This window comes from Arachis duranensis, chromosome 7 (genome assembly GCF_000817695.3).
Source record: "Arachis duranensis cultivar V14167 chromosome 7, aradu.V14167.gnm2.J7QH, whole genome shotgun sequence".
Classification (NCBI taxonomy): Eukaryota; Viridiplantae; Streptophyta; class Magnoliopsida; order Fabales; family Fabaceae; genus Arachis; species Arachis duranensis.
In genome coordinates, this window is record NC_029778.3 from 73,049,293 (window position 1) to 73,065,009 (window position 15,717).

Consider the following 15,717-nt stretch of genomic DNA (forward strand, 5'->3'; position numbering starts at 1 on the left):
TAACTGAAATTACAAAAACATCATTGACATTTTAAATTACGAGACATTTAAGTTTTTTCGTCTAAAATATATAAGAATAATTCGGTCTTTAAAAAAAATTTAGATGTCTTACATTTTAAAAAGTGAGGAATATTTTTTTATTTTTAATTGGTCGAAAACTTATTTATCTTCGAAATAAAAAGTCAAGGACTTATTTATCATTTAGAGAAAGTCTATAAAACTAGCAGTTTTATTAAAATCTGGCCAGTACTTAACCAAGGAAAATAAATAATTCTATACTATTAGATATAATCTTACACTATTAAAAATACTAATAAGACTAATTAATAATCACAAATTATTAATTTAAAAAAAGCTGACCCTAAAACTCTTCTATTATTTATTTTAAAAAAAATTACTCCAATGTTGGATGTGGGTTTATTAGGTCTCTAGCATGGTCGAATCAGAATATAAATTTGGATTTGGATTACATAGTTAAAATTGAAATTCATTTTAAGTGTTAAAAGATAAAATTAAATTAAATGTCAATAGTATTTTTAAAATATTTAAAATATTTTAGAAAAAAAAAATAGTTTACCCAAAATAAAAAAAAAATAAAAGAGAAAAAGGTGCATACCAAATGCCCGAGCGTGTGCGCCGTAGAAATCAAGCTTGATTTTGGGTTTATAAAATTCTATTCTCGTGGCAGCTCATCTCGCACTCGCACCATCCATAATCATTTTCATTATCATCATCAGCTACTATTTCAGGTTTGATTCATCATTCATTCTATTTCCCTTTTAGTTACCGCTACCCATTAGTTTACTTTCCAGCATAGATCATCCCCCTTTTCCGTTTGATGATCAAAGCTTTGGAGGTGTTTGTCGCTATGAAATTCTTTCATTAGAAGTCTCTTTTGATTTGCATGCTTTAATTTTGAAGAGCGAACCCTTCATTCATCAGTCATGGACACAACAACAACGACTAACTGGAGGGATCAACTGCAGCCTGAAACCCGCCAAATCATTCTCAACAATATGTAAGCTTTAGGGTTTGTTTTCTTTTCTATGTTGCAATGCTTTTTTGTGTCTTCTCTTCAATTCATGCTGCTATCCTTCAATTTCACAGAATGGGCAAGTTAAAGTTCTGTCATCTTCCTGGGGATGTTGATGAAGACCTTGAACTTCAAAAAATTGCTCATAGTATTGAGCAGAAAAGTTATGGTGGTGCTACAACCCCGGTAGGCTCATAATTTGATTGCCCCCTTTTATTCACCCTTTTGCTTTTATTCTAATTTCTTTTGTTCTGCTTAACTTCAGGCTGATTATTTTGAGAAAATAGCTTCCAAGATTCTTTTGTTGGAGAGTAAGTTTCAGAACATTGCTTTCTACTTCTATTCGAGTTCAATTACGGGTAATACTATGGAGAATAGTGAAGTTGGGTGAAGAGCGAAGACTGTTCTTTTTATTATAGGAAAAAATATTGAAAAATATAAGATATTATGTGCATGTAGTCAGTCATGCACATTTCCAAAAAACTTTATAAGTATAATCTTAGCCCTTCATCCTATTTCAGTCTTCACGAAAGAAATTCTCTTCAGTTACTAGGCACTAGCACTAGCCCATTTCAGTTTTTGGGAGGATTCTTCATCTTCAATTTTTCTTGTTTTATTCTATTTTATAACGTATCGTGTAAATGCTGCATACCCGTTTTTACCATCAACATCTTTTGCACAAAGATTTGACTGGTATGCTAAATTTTGTTCGTTTTTGCATAGATTAATTTACAAAATAGTGAGTCTTTACTTTCATGTCCATGGCAAATACATGAGTCTGTTGATTATCTGGATACTGTTTCGTCCACATGGTTCTAGTGGTTTAAATTGTTATCCTCTGTTGGTCATCCCTTTACAGAAGCAAGAGAAAGAGAATGGAGATATCAGCTTCGCCCTGATTGCCGACAAAGAATTGTCAACAAAATGTAAATTTCATCTTATGTTGTATCCAGTAATCCAATAGCTTTTGTTTTGCCTGCATTTGCACATCAAAAGAAAAAGTAGTCATAAATCATATTTCCATGAGGTTTGTCATGTGGAACTACTTGATCACAAAGCATGCACTTTAGTTGAGGAAGTGAAGAAGTTATAAAGCACTATAGATTATAATCAACCAGCTGATAAACAATAAGGAAGACAAATATTTGCTAAAATATACAATATTTCCTTAACTTTGGATTGTTTTGCTGAAGGTTTGCTTCTGCAATCCTGTAGATATTGCATGAAATAAGCAGCTACTTTAGGATAAGATTATGCATTCGGCTTCTATTTGGTCTAAAGCACTTGATCTTTTAAAAGAGATGTCCATTATTCCTTTAAGAGAAATGCTAGGGGGCCATAAAAATTTATTGTTTTTGGCCATCACTTAGTCATCAACTCAATTCCTTTAGTTTAGTAATCTAACAACATATTTTATCCCATACTTTAAACATTGATGGCTAAGTGATGGCCAAAAATAACAAATTTTGATGGTCCTCTAGCATTCCTCTTTCTTTAATGGTTATGGTTTGGGTGGCTTTGTTACATCAATTTATTCTGTTCCTTATATGCGTTTACTTTTCTTTAACTTTTAGGAGGATTTATTATCCTCTGTTTCCTTTGTATTTTTCTTCCCTTTCCCTGAATAGATGTCTTCTAGTGAAAACTGTAACACTAATAAACTATATAAAATTCTAGTTTGATAGATCACAAAGTATTGTTAAATCTTCATTCTCGTTTGAGTTTTGACATACCAATATTCTATATTTTGTAACCTATACTGACCGTTGAGGGTAACAATCTTACCAATTCATTCATAATCTCTATATGAGCTTTAGCAAGCTAGCGCTGCTCCTAGTCTATAGTGGATGACGAGCATGTTTCATTGATTTTTTGACAATCATGTACTCTCCTTTGTGGATCTTAAAGTATAAGTCACTTTGATCTAACTATGAAGCTACTCTGGTTTTCTTTCAGAACGGAAACGTTAAGAAGACATCTTCCTGTTAGTGGCCCGGAGGGATCACAAGAACTTTGGAAGATTGCCCGAAGGTTTGAGGAGAAGATTTTTATAGCTGCAACCAGCCAGGTATATACTTACAAGTATCAGTGGCCTCATAAGTTGCCTGTTTTTGTTTATCGTTACCTATGCAAACACAGATATTGATAATGGAAGATTGATTGGCTGTGGTATCGCCTTATTTCAGAGTGATTACCTTAGAAAAATATCTTTAAAGATGCTTACAATGGAGACTACATCCCAGGGACGCCATGGACAACTATCAAATCAGATTGGCCTTAACAATGAACCTGCCAATCCAGGTAATTGATCTCTTCGGAGGACAATAACTCTTGTTGCATGTAAACTCATTGAGTAATGCTAGGAAACCAACTTGTTTTGGCCAACATCAGCCAACTTTTTAAAATTTTTTTTTTTTGTTTATCTTAAATTCTAGATCCTATATCATAAACTCTTAACCCTAAATACTAAATTATAAATCTAAATACTAAAGTTAACTAATTTTGGCTAACTAAAAGTTGGTTCCCTATATTTTCTCAAATTGGGTTAATATTTCATGTTTTTCCTTCACTAGTTGATACAAACCCGAGGCAGCATGGGAGCAGAAACAGGAGAATGCCAGCATGGACCGATGACTATCACATGGGCTAGCAGTTGAAGTGATTGTCAGTTATAACGGTTAAAGTAGTTTTTCTTGTGACTGGTTCAACTGTTTTGCACACCTGTTAGATTGGTATTTTTGGTCATACTATGTTTTTGTCAAGGGCCACCAAGTGTTTTGTGTTTAGAAATCCAGCTCTAGACACCAATGCTAATACTATCCTTGCTCTCGTATCTTCCAATTAAAATTCATCCTCTTGATTGAATATTATTTGACTTGATTCTTATGCAAACTATTGTCTAAATAGTTGTTCCTTTACTAAGTGTTTCTGATTTTCGATTGTGAATAGGGTTTGGGATGAGCAGTGACTCGTCTTCACAAACAGCTCCAATGCGATGGAATGTTCGTAATGGACCATGTGCCTGTTTCGGACTTTGATGTACATATATCAGTAGTTCAGTACTCTTTTAGCATGTTATGTGGGTTTCATTTTCTTTTTTCTCCCTATGATTGTTAAATAATCTTTTTCATTATTACAGATTTGATAAATAAGACGAACTTAAAGAAAAAACCCTAGATTTGGTCATAAGAAATACTATAAGGATTGTGAAATTTAAAACAGTTAAAGTGTAGCTGTTATTAATATTTGTGAAATATTTTAAAATTATTCTTAATATTTAATTTAACCTAATTTTATCTATAATATTTAAAATTAGTTTTACTTTTATTTCTAACGTAATCATTAATAGAATATGCTTTGTTAAAATTTTAGCTGCAATTTCACCCAATGAGTCTGCTTTTTTAATCGTGTAGAATTAAGATTGAGGGTCTAATTTAACCTCAAAAGCCCGTTCATAAGGTAAAGGGTATTACACACTTGTAAACTATGTAGAGATTTTACTTTTGAGACATGAAAATTTTTTTCAAAGCGAGAGATTAAAACAATACGTGGAGTGTGTTACATGAAACAATCACAAACAAAACACAACAAAAGCAAAACTCAAAAAAAAAAAAAATCAGAATAAAAGTTGAAAAATGAATTCACGGTGTATCACACAATACATGTTCATTGTGTGTCCTATCCAGCAACAAACTTGAGCTAACCAATCAATAATCCAACTTTCGTATGCAGATCATACACCACACATAGAGCTAATGGAATCTATTTTCACTTGCGTTCCTTTGTATCAAATAATCTTCCTAAATACATTCTCTTCCATATGAGAATCACTCCTCCCTGTGCTGATCCTACAAAGAGCCCAACCAACACTACCATTTTCCTATAACCTCACCACATCAAACTTCGTGATCATTTCCTTCTACGCCCAATATTTCAACTTGAGGAGTGTTAGGGGGCTAGCAACTTCTTTTATTTGTAGCCATCAAGTAGTCATCAATGATGTTTTTAATAGTGTGAGATTTCATCCAATGATGTAGAATTACTCATTTTTGTTTTGCTGGTTATATGCTGGCCAGAATTTAATAAAGTTGTTGCCCTATAGACTTTTCCTTTCAACTTTATTATTAACTTTAAGCTCTTTATCATGCTTTTCTTCCCACTCCCCTGAACCTCCTTACATTCCATGTCAAGAATCATTACCCCACCTTATTGTATCTCTGTCATGTTCCTTTCGATCTGCTCCTAGTGCCGTCTTCTTTTGTTTCGCTTGTCCTCTTCTCAATACTTGAGCCTCATTCTGCTCTTGTAAAATTGACATAATATCTTCCTCATCATCATAAGCCGCGGCCCCACACTCAACAGCAAGATCCCAAAGTACTTTATTTTCAGCGGTCTCCTTTTCCTTATATCATAAAAACTCAGTGGTATCATCCCCTTCCTCCACAAGCTCACTGACCTCATCCCTGTCATTTGCAGCGTCATTACCTAACCTCTCAACATTCCCGTTCCGTCTCCCTGCACTCGTGAGTCCCACTCCCTGCCACCAACCTTCTAGTCACCGGATCTACAGAATCGCAATTCTCGGCAGTCTCCGAAACTATTTCCGCGTCTAAATCCGCCTTTCTGACGACCCTGGCAACAAAAGATGCGTCAAACTTCTCCGCTTCTGCACTCGCAGGATCAGTGTACGCTGCTACTCCTCCACCACCTCCACAACCAAATGTCATCCACTCAACCTCTGTTGTTGTGTATTCAAAAGACTCTCACTTTCTACGTCTTATCAGTTTCATGTTCTTCAATTCTTGCTTTCTTATTTCCCTCATCTCCCAAGCTGTGTACATGATTTTATCATGTACATGGCCCAAACCTAAGTGGATAGGAGCAAGAATTAGTCGACCCACTTGACAACTCACAAACAAAAGCATCTTTCCTCAAGCCCATTCTATCTGTAAACTTCCTCCTTCCCCCCAATGTCTCTAATCATTATCCACTCCAAGTTCAAATCTTTCCCATGATTAACGTTCTCCACGCTATAAGTTCTATTAAATAATAGTTTCACTCGATCATTCTCAGAAAAATAAGTGTATTCGCCCCATGCACTATAGCCAAAATCATACTTCACTCCTCCCCATTATTTTGACATTAATTCATCTGCCACGGGATCCCATACAAGCAGCTCTTTCACCTCGTTATCAATCTAAACTTGCTTCTGAATTTCCTTTTGCCTTCACTCCCTATGACTCCTATTATGATCGTCTTGAATATGGGAAATGTCTCTCCTGAACTTCGCTACTGTGACCATCACCCTCCTACCATTCATCACTGTTCCATTCATATCTCTGATTGCTCTCTTCGCGCCTCCTTTTTGTTGTCAAAATTGACAAAGGCAAAAGGTCTATTCGCTACTATTTCGTTTCTTTCTTGAGACATATACATCAACCACGTCCCCTCCCCACCAAATAGCTGAATAAAGTTTTCCTATTGATGTTCCCTGGAAGACTAACTACGAACAGAGTGTGTTCGTTGTTCTATGTCCTTCCATCTTCTCCCTGCAAGTGTAAAATTCATCTTTTTGTGTGCTCAATTCATGTCTTCTGCGTTGATAACTACTCCCTCTTTGAACCTATCAATCACCTTTGTCACCTCCATCTTCCATTTAGGACTGATATGACCAGTACACGTCGGTTACGAGCTATAACTCGGCATAAAGACCATAAAAATCGGCCAATCGTAACCGATATCCGATCATAACTAATAATCGAACAAAATATCATAACGCCAGATATACAATTACTCTTCATTCGGGGCATCAATGCTCGGAGAAACAACGGTTAACTTCATCAATCGAGTATAAAAGAATGACAAGGAAAACATTGAAGGTATGACATTCTCTTTGGTAATCCCTTACTTATTCACTTACTTACTTGAGCGTCGGAGTGTTTTTTGTAGGTATCCACCCCTGTTTCTTTTAACATCGACGTATACCTCATCCAGACTGAGAGATCACGAGTGTACATCATCGAACGAGCTATACTTCAGTAAAATTTTGCAAAAATAATTGGCACCCACCTTGGGACCCCGAAGATAAAACCCTTCTTTTCGTAGGCCCCGATATTCTTCTTCTAAGATCATGGCTGATCAACCTCCTCCCTTACCATCCGAACTTCTTCGGATGGTGACCGAGTTGCAGCAGAAATTTTACTCTACCACTCACACTGACTCCCTACGATGACATGGGGATCCGAAAAAATACATCAAGAAATTTTGATCTATGATGATCGTTAATGATGCTTCTAATCTTATTTTATGCCGATGTTTTTCTACTTTTTTAGATGGTCTAGCACTTGATTAGTTTTTCTCTTTGCCTGCAGATTCCATCTCTCGCTTTCGAGAACTCGCCAAGCAGTTTGAAGATCAGTTTGCTACTTTCTCAATCTACCTCCACGATTCCGACTATCTAAACACTATAAAGCAATGATAACACGAAAGCTTGAAAGATTACATCACCCGTTTTACCAAGGTCGCGATGAGCATTCCAGATCTCTACCCAGAAGTACACCTACACGCCATAAAAAGCGGCCTTCGTCTTGGGAAGTTTCAGGAAACCATTACAGTAGCGAAGTCAAAAACCCTAGCCAAATTTTGCGAGGAGGCCAAGGGCCAAATGGAAATTGAGGAATTATGGCAAGCACAGAAATTGGAGAGAACATCATACGGCAAAGAGGAGGACAAAAGGCCGGGATAGCAAGAAGACTTCCTGATTAGTACCACGTTATGACTCCTATACACAATTCAATGCCAAACAAGAAGACATCATCAAGGAAATACTGAACTCGAAGTTAATTAAACCTCCTCGAAAAGCTGACTCTTACCAGGATACAAAGAATGTTGATAAATCAAAATATTGTGCATTCCACCAGAAACACGGGCACACACCACCGATGAATGTGTCATCACCAAAGACCTACTTGAGTGATTAGCTCGACAGGGCCATTTAGACAAATACATCGATGGTCACATGCAAAAGCGTTCCCACACAACTGACTTATCTTCTGCAGGACAAATATATCGGGACAAGGACAAGCCAATTCCACCTCAACCCAACTAGCCCCGAGAAGTGATCAATTACATATCTAGAGGCTTCGCGGGAGGCATAGCATCAAGCTCTGCCCACAAGCGCACATACTGAGCTATGCTGGCTGTAGAAAATGAGATAATCACCCAACAATTCATGCCGACTTTACCTGAAATGACTTTCCAGCCATCCGACTACAATTCAACAGGGATTAACTTAGACGACCCAGTTGTTATCTCCATCCAGCTGGGTGATCTAATTGTTCGAAAGGTGTTGCTTGACCCAAGAAGCAGCGTTGACGTACTTTTCTATTCCACATTTTAGAAAATGAAGCTGAGCAACAAGATACTCCAACCATCCACAGGAGACCTCATCGGATTCTCAGGCGAACGGGTACCCGTGTTAGGTTCAGTGTGGTTACAAACCACCCTCGGTGAGAACCGCTTGTCTAAAACTTTAGATACTCAATACCTTGTTGTTGACTGCTTCAGCCCATACAATCTAATATTGGGCCAACCATTCTTAATTAAATTTGGTGCAATTGTGTCTATAATTCATCTTTGTGTTAAGTTTCATGTGCAGGATAATCTTATTGCCACAATCCATAGTGACCATCGAGAGGCCCGACATTGCTGTAATATCAGCCTCAAATTGCAAAACAGAGTTGCAAACTCCCAAGTGAATGCCATCCACATGATCGGCGAACAATTACCGTTGGCCGAGTTAGACCCCCGTTCGAGTTTCAAGATCGGCTTGTACCAAACGAGGAACTATAAAAACTTAATTTAACTAATGATCCCAAAAAGTTTACTTTCGTAGGGACATCAATAAATGGTACTGAAACAGAGAAACTTGTTGCATTACTCCGAAAATATGCTGACTTTTTCGCATGGACACCAACAGACATGTCAGTGATCGACCCATCAGTCATATCCTATAAGCTGGCTATAAATCCAGCCGTCCGACCTATAGCTCAGAAAAAGAGAAACCTCGGGTTGGAAAAAAAGCAGGCATCCATGGAAGAGACTAGGGGTGGCAAAACGGGTCGAGCCCGTCGGGTCGATCCGCTAAACCCGCTAAAAAAGGCGGGTTGGGCTAGGATTTGGAGCCCGCCAAATTAAAAAAACCCGCTAAACCCGCACTGCCAAATTGGAGGGTTTGGCGAGGCGGGGCGGGCCGGTCCGCCGAACCGAAGCTTTTTATTTTTCTTTTTTTTATTAAAAAAAGGAGTGGTTACTATTATAAAATTAATAATTATAGAATTTTTAAACACTTTCTTTCATTTTTTGTTTTTATTCTTCTTTTAGTTATTAACTTTATTTATTTTATTTTACAATTTCGTATATATGCTCAAATTATGTGACTTATTTTTTAAAATAAAGATGATTTTATTGACAAATATTATTATGAACAATTTTATTGAAGTTAAAAATTAAAAAAATAGTAAAAAACTTATATTATAATTTGACTATTTTTATTTGTATTTAATTTTTTAATTATTATTTTTTTGTTAATTTTAATGAATTTTATTTTTCAAAAAAAAAGAGTCAAGCGGGCTAGCCCGCCAACCCACCAATCCGCCATAAAATCATAACTTGGCTAGCCAACATTGTCATGGTAAAGAAAAATAATGGTAAATGGCATATGTGCGTCGACTTCACTGACTTAAATAAAGCATCCCTTAAAGATGCGTACCCTTTACCATCTATTGATGCTTTAGTTGATAACTCTTCTGGTTTCAGAACATTAAGTTTCATGGATGCATATCTTGGATACAACCAGATCATAATGCATCCATCAGACCAAGAAAAAACTATTTTTAAAACAGAATTTGGTAACTATTTTTATAAAGTTATGCCATTTGGCCTTAAGAATGCAGGTGCCAGATATCGGCGACTCATGGACAAGATGTTTGCCAAACAGATCGGTAAAAATGTCAAAGTTTACGTTGATGACATGGTCGCCAAAACTATGGTCGCCAAAACACATGTTGACGACCTTGAAGAAATCTTTGAGCTAATACGTACATATAAGATGTAGTTGAATCCAGAAAAGTGCGCTTTCGGTGTCCAGGGTGGAAAGTTTCTCGGATTCATGCTCACCAGCCAAGACATCAAAGCTAATCCAAAAAAATGCCAAGCTATCTTGGAAATGCAAAGCCCTCAAACAATTAAAGAAATACAACAACTGACAGGGATACTTGTAGCCTTATCTCATTTTTTACCATGTTTAGCTTCCAAATCTTTTCATTTCTTTCAGTCTTTAAGAAAAAGAAACAAATTTCAATGGGATGAACAATGTGAAGCTGCATTTTCAAATTTAAAAGATATTCTTTCAAAACCACATATTCTACAAAAACCCAAAGTTGGGGAGCAACTTTACCTGTACTTATCTATCACTGAATGGGTAGTTAGTGCAGTTCTTGTTACAGAAAGAGACAAAGTCCAGCAACCTATTTATTTCATGAGCAAGTCATTGTGAAATGCCGAGCTTCGGTATCCGACCATAGAAAAACTCACACTTGCGTTGGTCTTCTCAGCCAGACGCCTCCGACCATATTTCCAGAGTCACATTATCAACGTTTGTACCAACCAACCACTTAGACAAGTACTCAACAAATCAGAATTAGTTGGAAGGATGATCAAATGGTCAATTGAATTGTCAGAGTTTGATATCAAATACCAATCCCGAGGATCCATAAAATCACAGTATTTGGAAGACTTCATTGCCAAATTTACCATCCCAAACTCCAGCGATACAAACACGAAATGGACGCTATATATTGATGGCGTTTCCAATCCTCAAGGATCCAGAGCAGGCATTCTTCTAGAAGACCCATCAAGAATTGTTCCGGAGCACTCTCTCCGTTTCTCATTCAAGGCAAGCAACAATCAAGCTAAATATGAAGCACTAATCGCTGGCCTAAGGTTAGCCATTGATTTGAATATATCTGCAATAAAGGCCTTCTGTGACTCTCTTTTAGTTGTTCAACAAGTAAATCAATCTTTTCAAACAAAAGATTCTCTTTTAATAAAATACCTAGACATTGTCAAACAACTGACAAACTGCTTTTCAAAATTAGCTACTATACAATCACATACTGCTACACTCTTACAGTCTATACTCCCTAGACCCAGCATTCATTCAATGAATATTTATCACATTTTTTACGAAGATGATTGGCAAAAGCCTTACATCCATTATTTGAAATATGGAGACATTCCAACTGAAATAATCGATCAGAAAAAATTCAAAAGACAAGCCTCTTTCTTCACATTACTAACTGATAACTTGTATAGGCGAGGATATACTCGACCTTTTTTAAAATGTCTAAACAAATTGGAATCCGACCTTGCCTTGACCGAAGTCCATGAGGGCATATGAGTAACACACACAGGAGCACGGAGCTTCTCAAACAAGACAGGGTTCTACTGGCCGACACTATGACAGGATTGTCGCCAAAAAGTGAAGAACTGCACCGCTTGCCAGAAACATGGTCTGGTGATACACGTATCAGCCGAGCAGTTACACCTTTCAGAAGGTAGTTGACGTTTCTACCAATAGGGGAATGACATCCTCGGCCCTTTCCCAACTGCACTAGGACAAGTAAAATTCTTGGTTGTGGCCATTGATTATTTCTCCAAATGGATTGAGACCCAACCACTGGAAAAAATCACATCAAGACAAAAGATCTCTTTTGTTTGGAAAAACATAATATGTAGATTTGAAATACCCCGTCATATTATTACTGATAGTGGTCACCAGTTTTCCGACCATAATTTCAAAGATTTCTTGCAGAATCTCAAGATACAACAACATTTCTCATCAGTAGAGCTTTTGTAAACAAATGGGCTAGCTGAAGCAGCCAACAAGATCGTCCTGCAAGCTCTAAGGAAAAAACTAGACGAGGCTAAATGCCTGTGGGCCGAACTCATTCCAGAGACCCTATAGGGATACAACACGACTATACACTCTACCACCAAGGAAACACCATTCCGCCTAGTATATGGATCGAACGCAATGATACCAATAGAAATCTCCCAACTGTCACTGAGGACACAAGCCACTGACCATGATGAGGCAAGACGAGCCGAGCTTGACTTAGTGGAGGAAGTACGAGACGTAGCCTACTTCACCGAGCATTGCAACAAACTTTGGCCAGAAGACACAGTCAAAAAGTCCACTTTCGATCTTTTCAAACTGGAGTTTTGGAGCTCCAAAAAACCAAGCAAGCCAGAAAGCCACCCTCTCAAGGAAAGCTCGCAGCCACATGGGAAGGCCCGTACCGAGAACTTAAGGTCCTCGGCAAAGAAGCATATTAGCTCAAAACGTTAGATGGTACTAAAATGCCTAACTCATGGAATATTTTCTCTTTAAAACGGTATTTCAGTTGAAAGACAGGGACATGCTTGTACTCTTTTTCCTACTACGAGATTTTTCTCAAAAGGGTTTTGCTCGAAGAGGTTTTAACGAGGCTAACCTACCTGTACCTTTGTACACAAAGGTAAAATACCAAATGAATAACATTTATCTTTTTTGAATTCCTTACTTTGAACTATGTTGATTTTTTAATTAATCATCGGCAACTTATATCACCACGCTAATGCATCGCCAAAGCTTACGACTAACCAAAGTCGGCACAATACCTATCCAATTACGATGAGTATTCCAATCTAAGTGGAATTGTAACCACATGCGCACAAAAACAACTCATCAACAACAGATGATCTCATCCGAACAATCAGACCCTTATTAATACAGGGACCGACCATGAATTTAGGCTCACTCAAAAGCTAATTCATTCAAAACAAACTACCAATCTATCTGAAGAAAAACCATACTTTCAGATTGAACACAGCAAAAGATACAAAAGCACTAGTATCTTCAAAGGATCTTCACATACTTTCATAAAAATACAGAAAAGAAGGTAGTTCAAATACTAACTATTACAAACTTAATCCAAAACAAATTTTTAAACAAGAGTCAAATATCAAAAGATCAATCAGTCTTCCTAAAATAACATCAATCTGCAAGGTTATCATCCCCATCTTCCGTTGCGTCCTCATCATCCACCAACAATCCATCTCTGACTATTTTGCTCAGATCCATTGCCGAAAAATTACCATCCGGAGCTAAAAATTTAGCCTGTGTCACAGCACGCTCAAAACCCTTGGCAAAAGCATCCAATATCTCTGCTTCTCGATTACTCTCCATGGTCTTCAGTTTCATAGTAACCTCGATCACTTGATTATTCGAATTAGATATACCACTCTCTCTTCTTCAGTAACTCAACATCTTTTTCATGGTCACTTTTTTCTACTTTCAATTCCTCCTCCATATCAGCCAATCTCTTTTTCAAATCCCCCACTATTGTCTCTTTCGACTCCAACTTCTCCTTCAAATTCATATCTTCATTATTTTTTAATATCTTCTTATGCCTTTTTTCCTGACTCCGACCTATACTTGCCAAACGAAATCCCAACACCTATAGGAAAACCGAGCCAATTAAAACCACACCAAAATAGTTTCCAAAAAAATTACCTGAAGGAATTGATCAACCCCAACATCGCCGACCTCATCCATCAAAGACACATCAGATGTCGACTGTACAACCTCATCAGCTACAATGTTGAAAGGAAACTTCCTATTCCACACCGAGGAGTCATCCCCCTCTTCAGCAAACAAATGAAATTTCTCTTGCTTATTCAAGAAGCCCGACAATTCCTCAAGAGAAATTCCCTTATCTTTCTCTTAATCTTCCAAATCAATAACATCATATTTCTTCTTTTTGAAAACAATATTCTTCTTCTTAGGGGGCGGCTGGTTAACCTCGCCACCTCCGTCCACTTTCTCCGGGTTCGAAGGCGACCCTTCGAAATTCTTCGTCTTAAACCGAGTTCTAAGGCTCAAGGCCAACACTCCCAGATATTTTCCAACAACAACATTACCAAAAGTACAAATTAAGATACTCTCACCAAAATAATTGAAGACAGATGTTCTATCTTCTTCCCAAGGAAGCAAATCAAAACCAAAAATCAATCCACCCTTATCTACCATCTCAATAAAAAAGATATTATACACTCGTTTCGAGGAGTAATAAATCGGGATCAAGTATATGCTGCGGTTGGCAGCACCAAAACATAGAAAACTTTTCCCCTAAGTATTCATCTAAATAAAATGAAAAATCTTCATCCACCAATTTCACCTTCAAAAACATTTCCTTGAAATCTTTAAAAGAGAATTTATACAATTTAAAAACAGAGAATCCTGAGGTACTATTCAGATTCACCCATAGCCCTTTCCAAACACCTTTAGCTTAGAACAAAGAAAAAAATAATTCCAGATTTGGTTCAATTTCAAGAAATTCCATTAAAATCTCAAAACATCGCAGAAAAGCCTAACCACTAGGATGAACCTGTGAAGAGGCACAATTCAGTTGTTTTAAAATATCACGTTTAAAGTTCATAAATGGCAACTTCACACGAAGTTCTTCAAGAACACCATTGTACATGAAAAAATATTCAAAATCCTTCTTCTTATGAAAATTTCTCTCAGCACTAGTGCATGGAAGATGTTCCACCCGAATCCCAGACCTAACCACCTTTGACACATTTACCTGACCCACACTATCCCTATCACTAAATGAAGAGACCTGTATCTTAACATCTTCATCAACCTAGTCATAGGGCTCATCATCATCAACCTTTGTCAACCCTTTCCCTTTCTTTTCGTTCATCAATCACACAAACAGAAAAACACAGAGAGAGGAAATCAGAAAAACAAAGCACAAATACACTAACCTGTTTTACTCATCCATTTTGATCTTCAAAAAATGCTTCAAATAAAATTGTAAGTATTTATATTACACCCTATAGGACTTCAAACACCCTCTCACCACATATTTAATAAACCTTTCAGTTCCAAGATAATCACAACCGTCGCATCCAAAGCCACCAACGGTAATAAAGACACATTGGAAAACGTAACATGTTTTATGACAAGACCTTTCATTTCCCATTTTTTCTTTAAACACAAAAATCCAATTCAACCACTATACATGGTATTAATGAACCAGCTCGATCTGGGGCCTCTACACACCGAGTTATAGCTATAAAATAATGATAAAGCTCAACCTATTTCATCAAAGCCAGGCCAAGCTTGGGGGCTGTGATATGACCAGTACACGTCGGTTACAAGCTATAACTCGGCATAAAGACCATAAAGATCGGCCAATCGTACCGATATCTGACCATAACTAATAATCGACCAAAATATCATAACACCAGATATACAATTACTCCTCATTCCGAGCATTACTGCTTGGAGAAATAGCGGTTAACTTCATCAATCCAATATAAAATAACGACAATATCATTATTAGATATGGACACAGGGTTAATAGAGAGGAGAAATCCACCATATTCATTCACAAGACACTACATGAATTGTGAATTTTATCGATAGCTTTACAAATGGTTGTGCCGTTCGGTAATAGACCTTCAGCGAAAATATCATTAGTAAATTTCTATGATACACGAATACCGATATTGATATGGACATAGGACATGACAACACACGAATTTAAAATTTTTAGAAGACACAAAAGCAT

At 37.1% G+C, this 15,717-nt stretch overlaps 1 protein-coding gene across 1 annotated transcript; it reads left to right on the top strand.

Moving 5' to 3' along the window:
* Positions 1–921: 921 nt before the first annotated feature.
* Positions 922–4,260, top strand: LOC107459722 (uncharacterized; the record flags this gene model as incomplete). Its single annotated transcript, XM_016077960.3, is given in 7 exon segments — positions 922–1,018; positions 1,108–1,219; positions 1,299–1,344; positions 1,893–1,959; positions 2,990–3,101; positions 3,220–3,334; positions 3,983–4,260. Coding segments are annotated over 7 exon segments (615 nt in total). The 3' UTR covers positions 4,072–4,260.
* Positions 4,261–15,717: the final 11,457 nt, after the last annotated feature.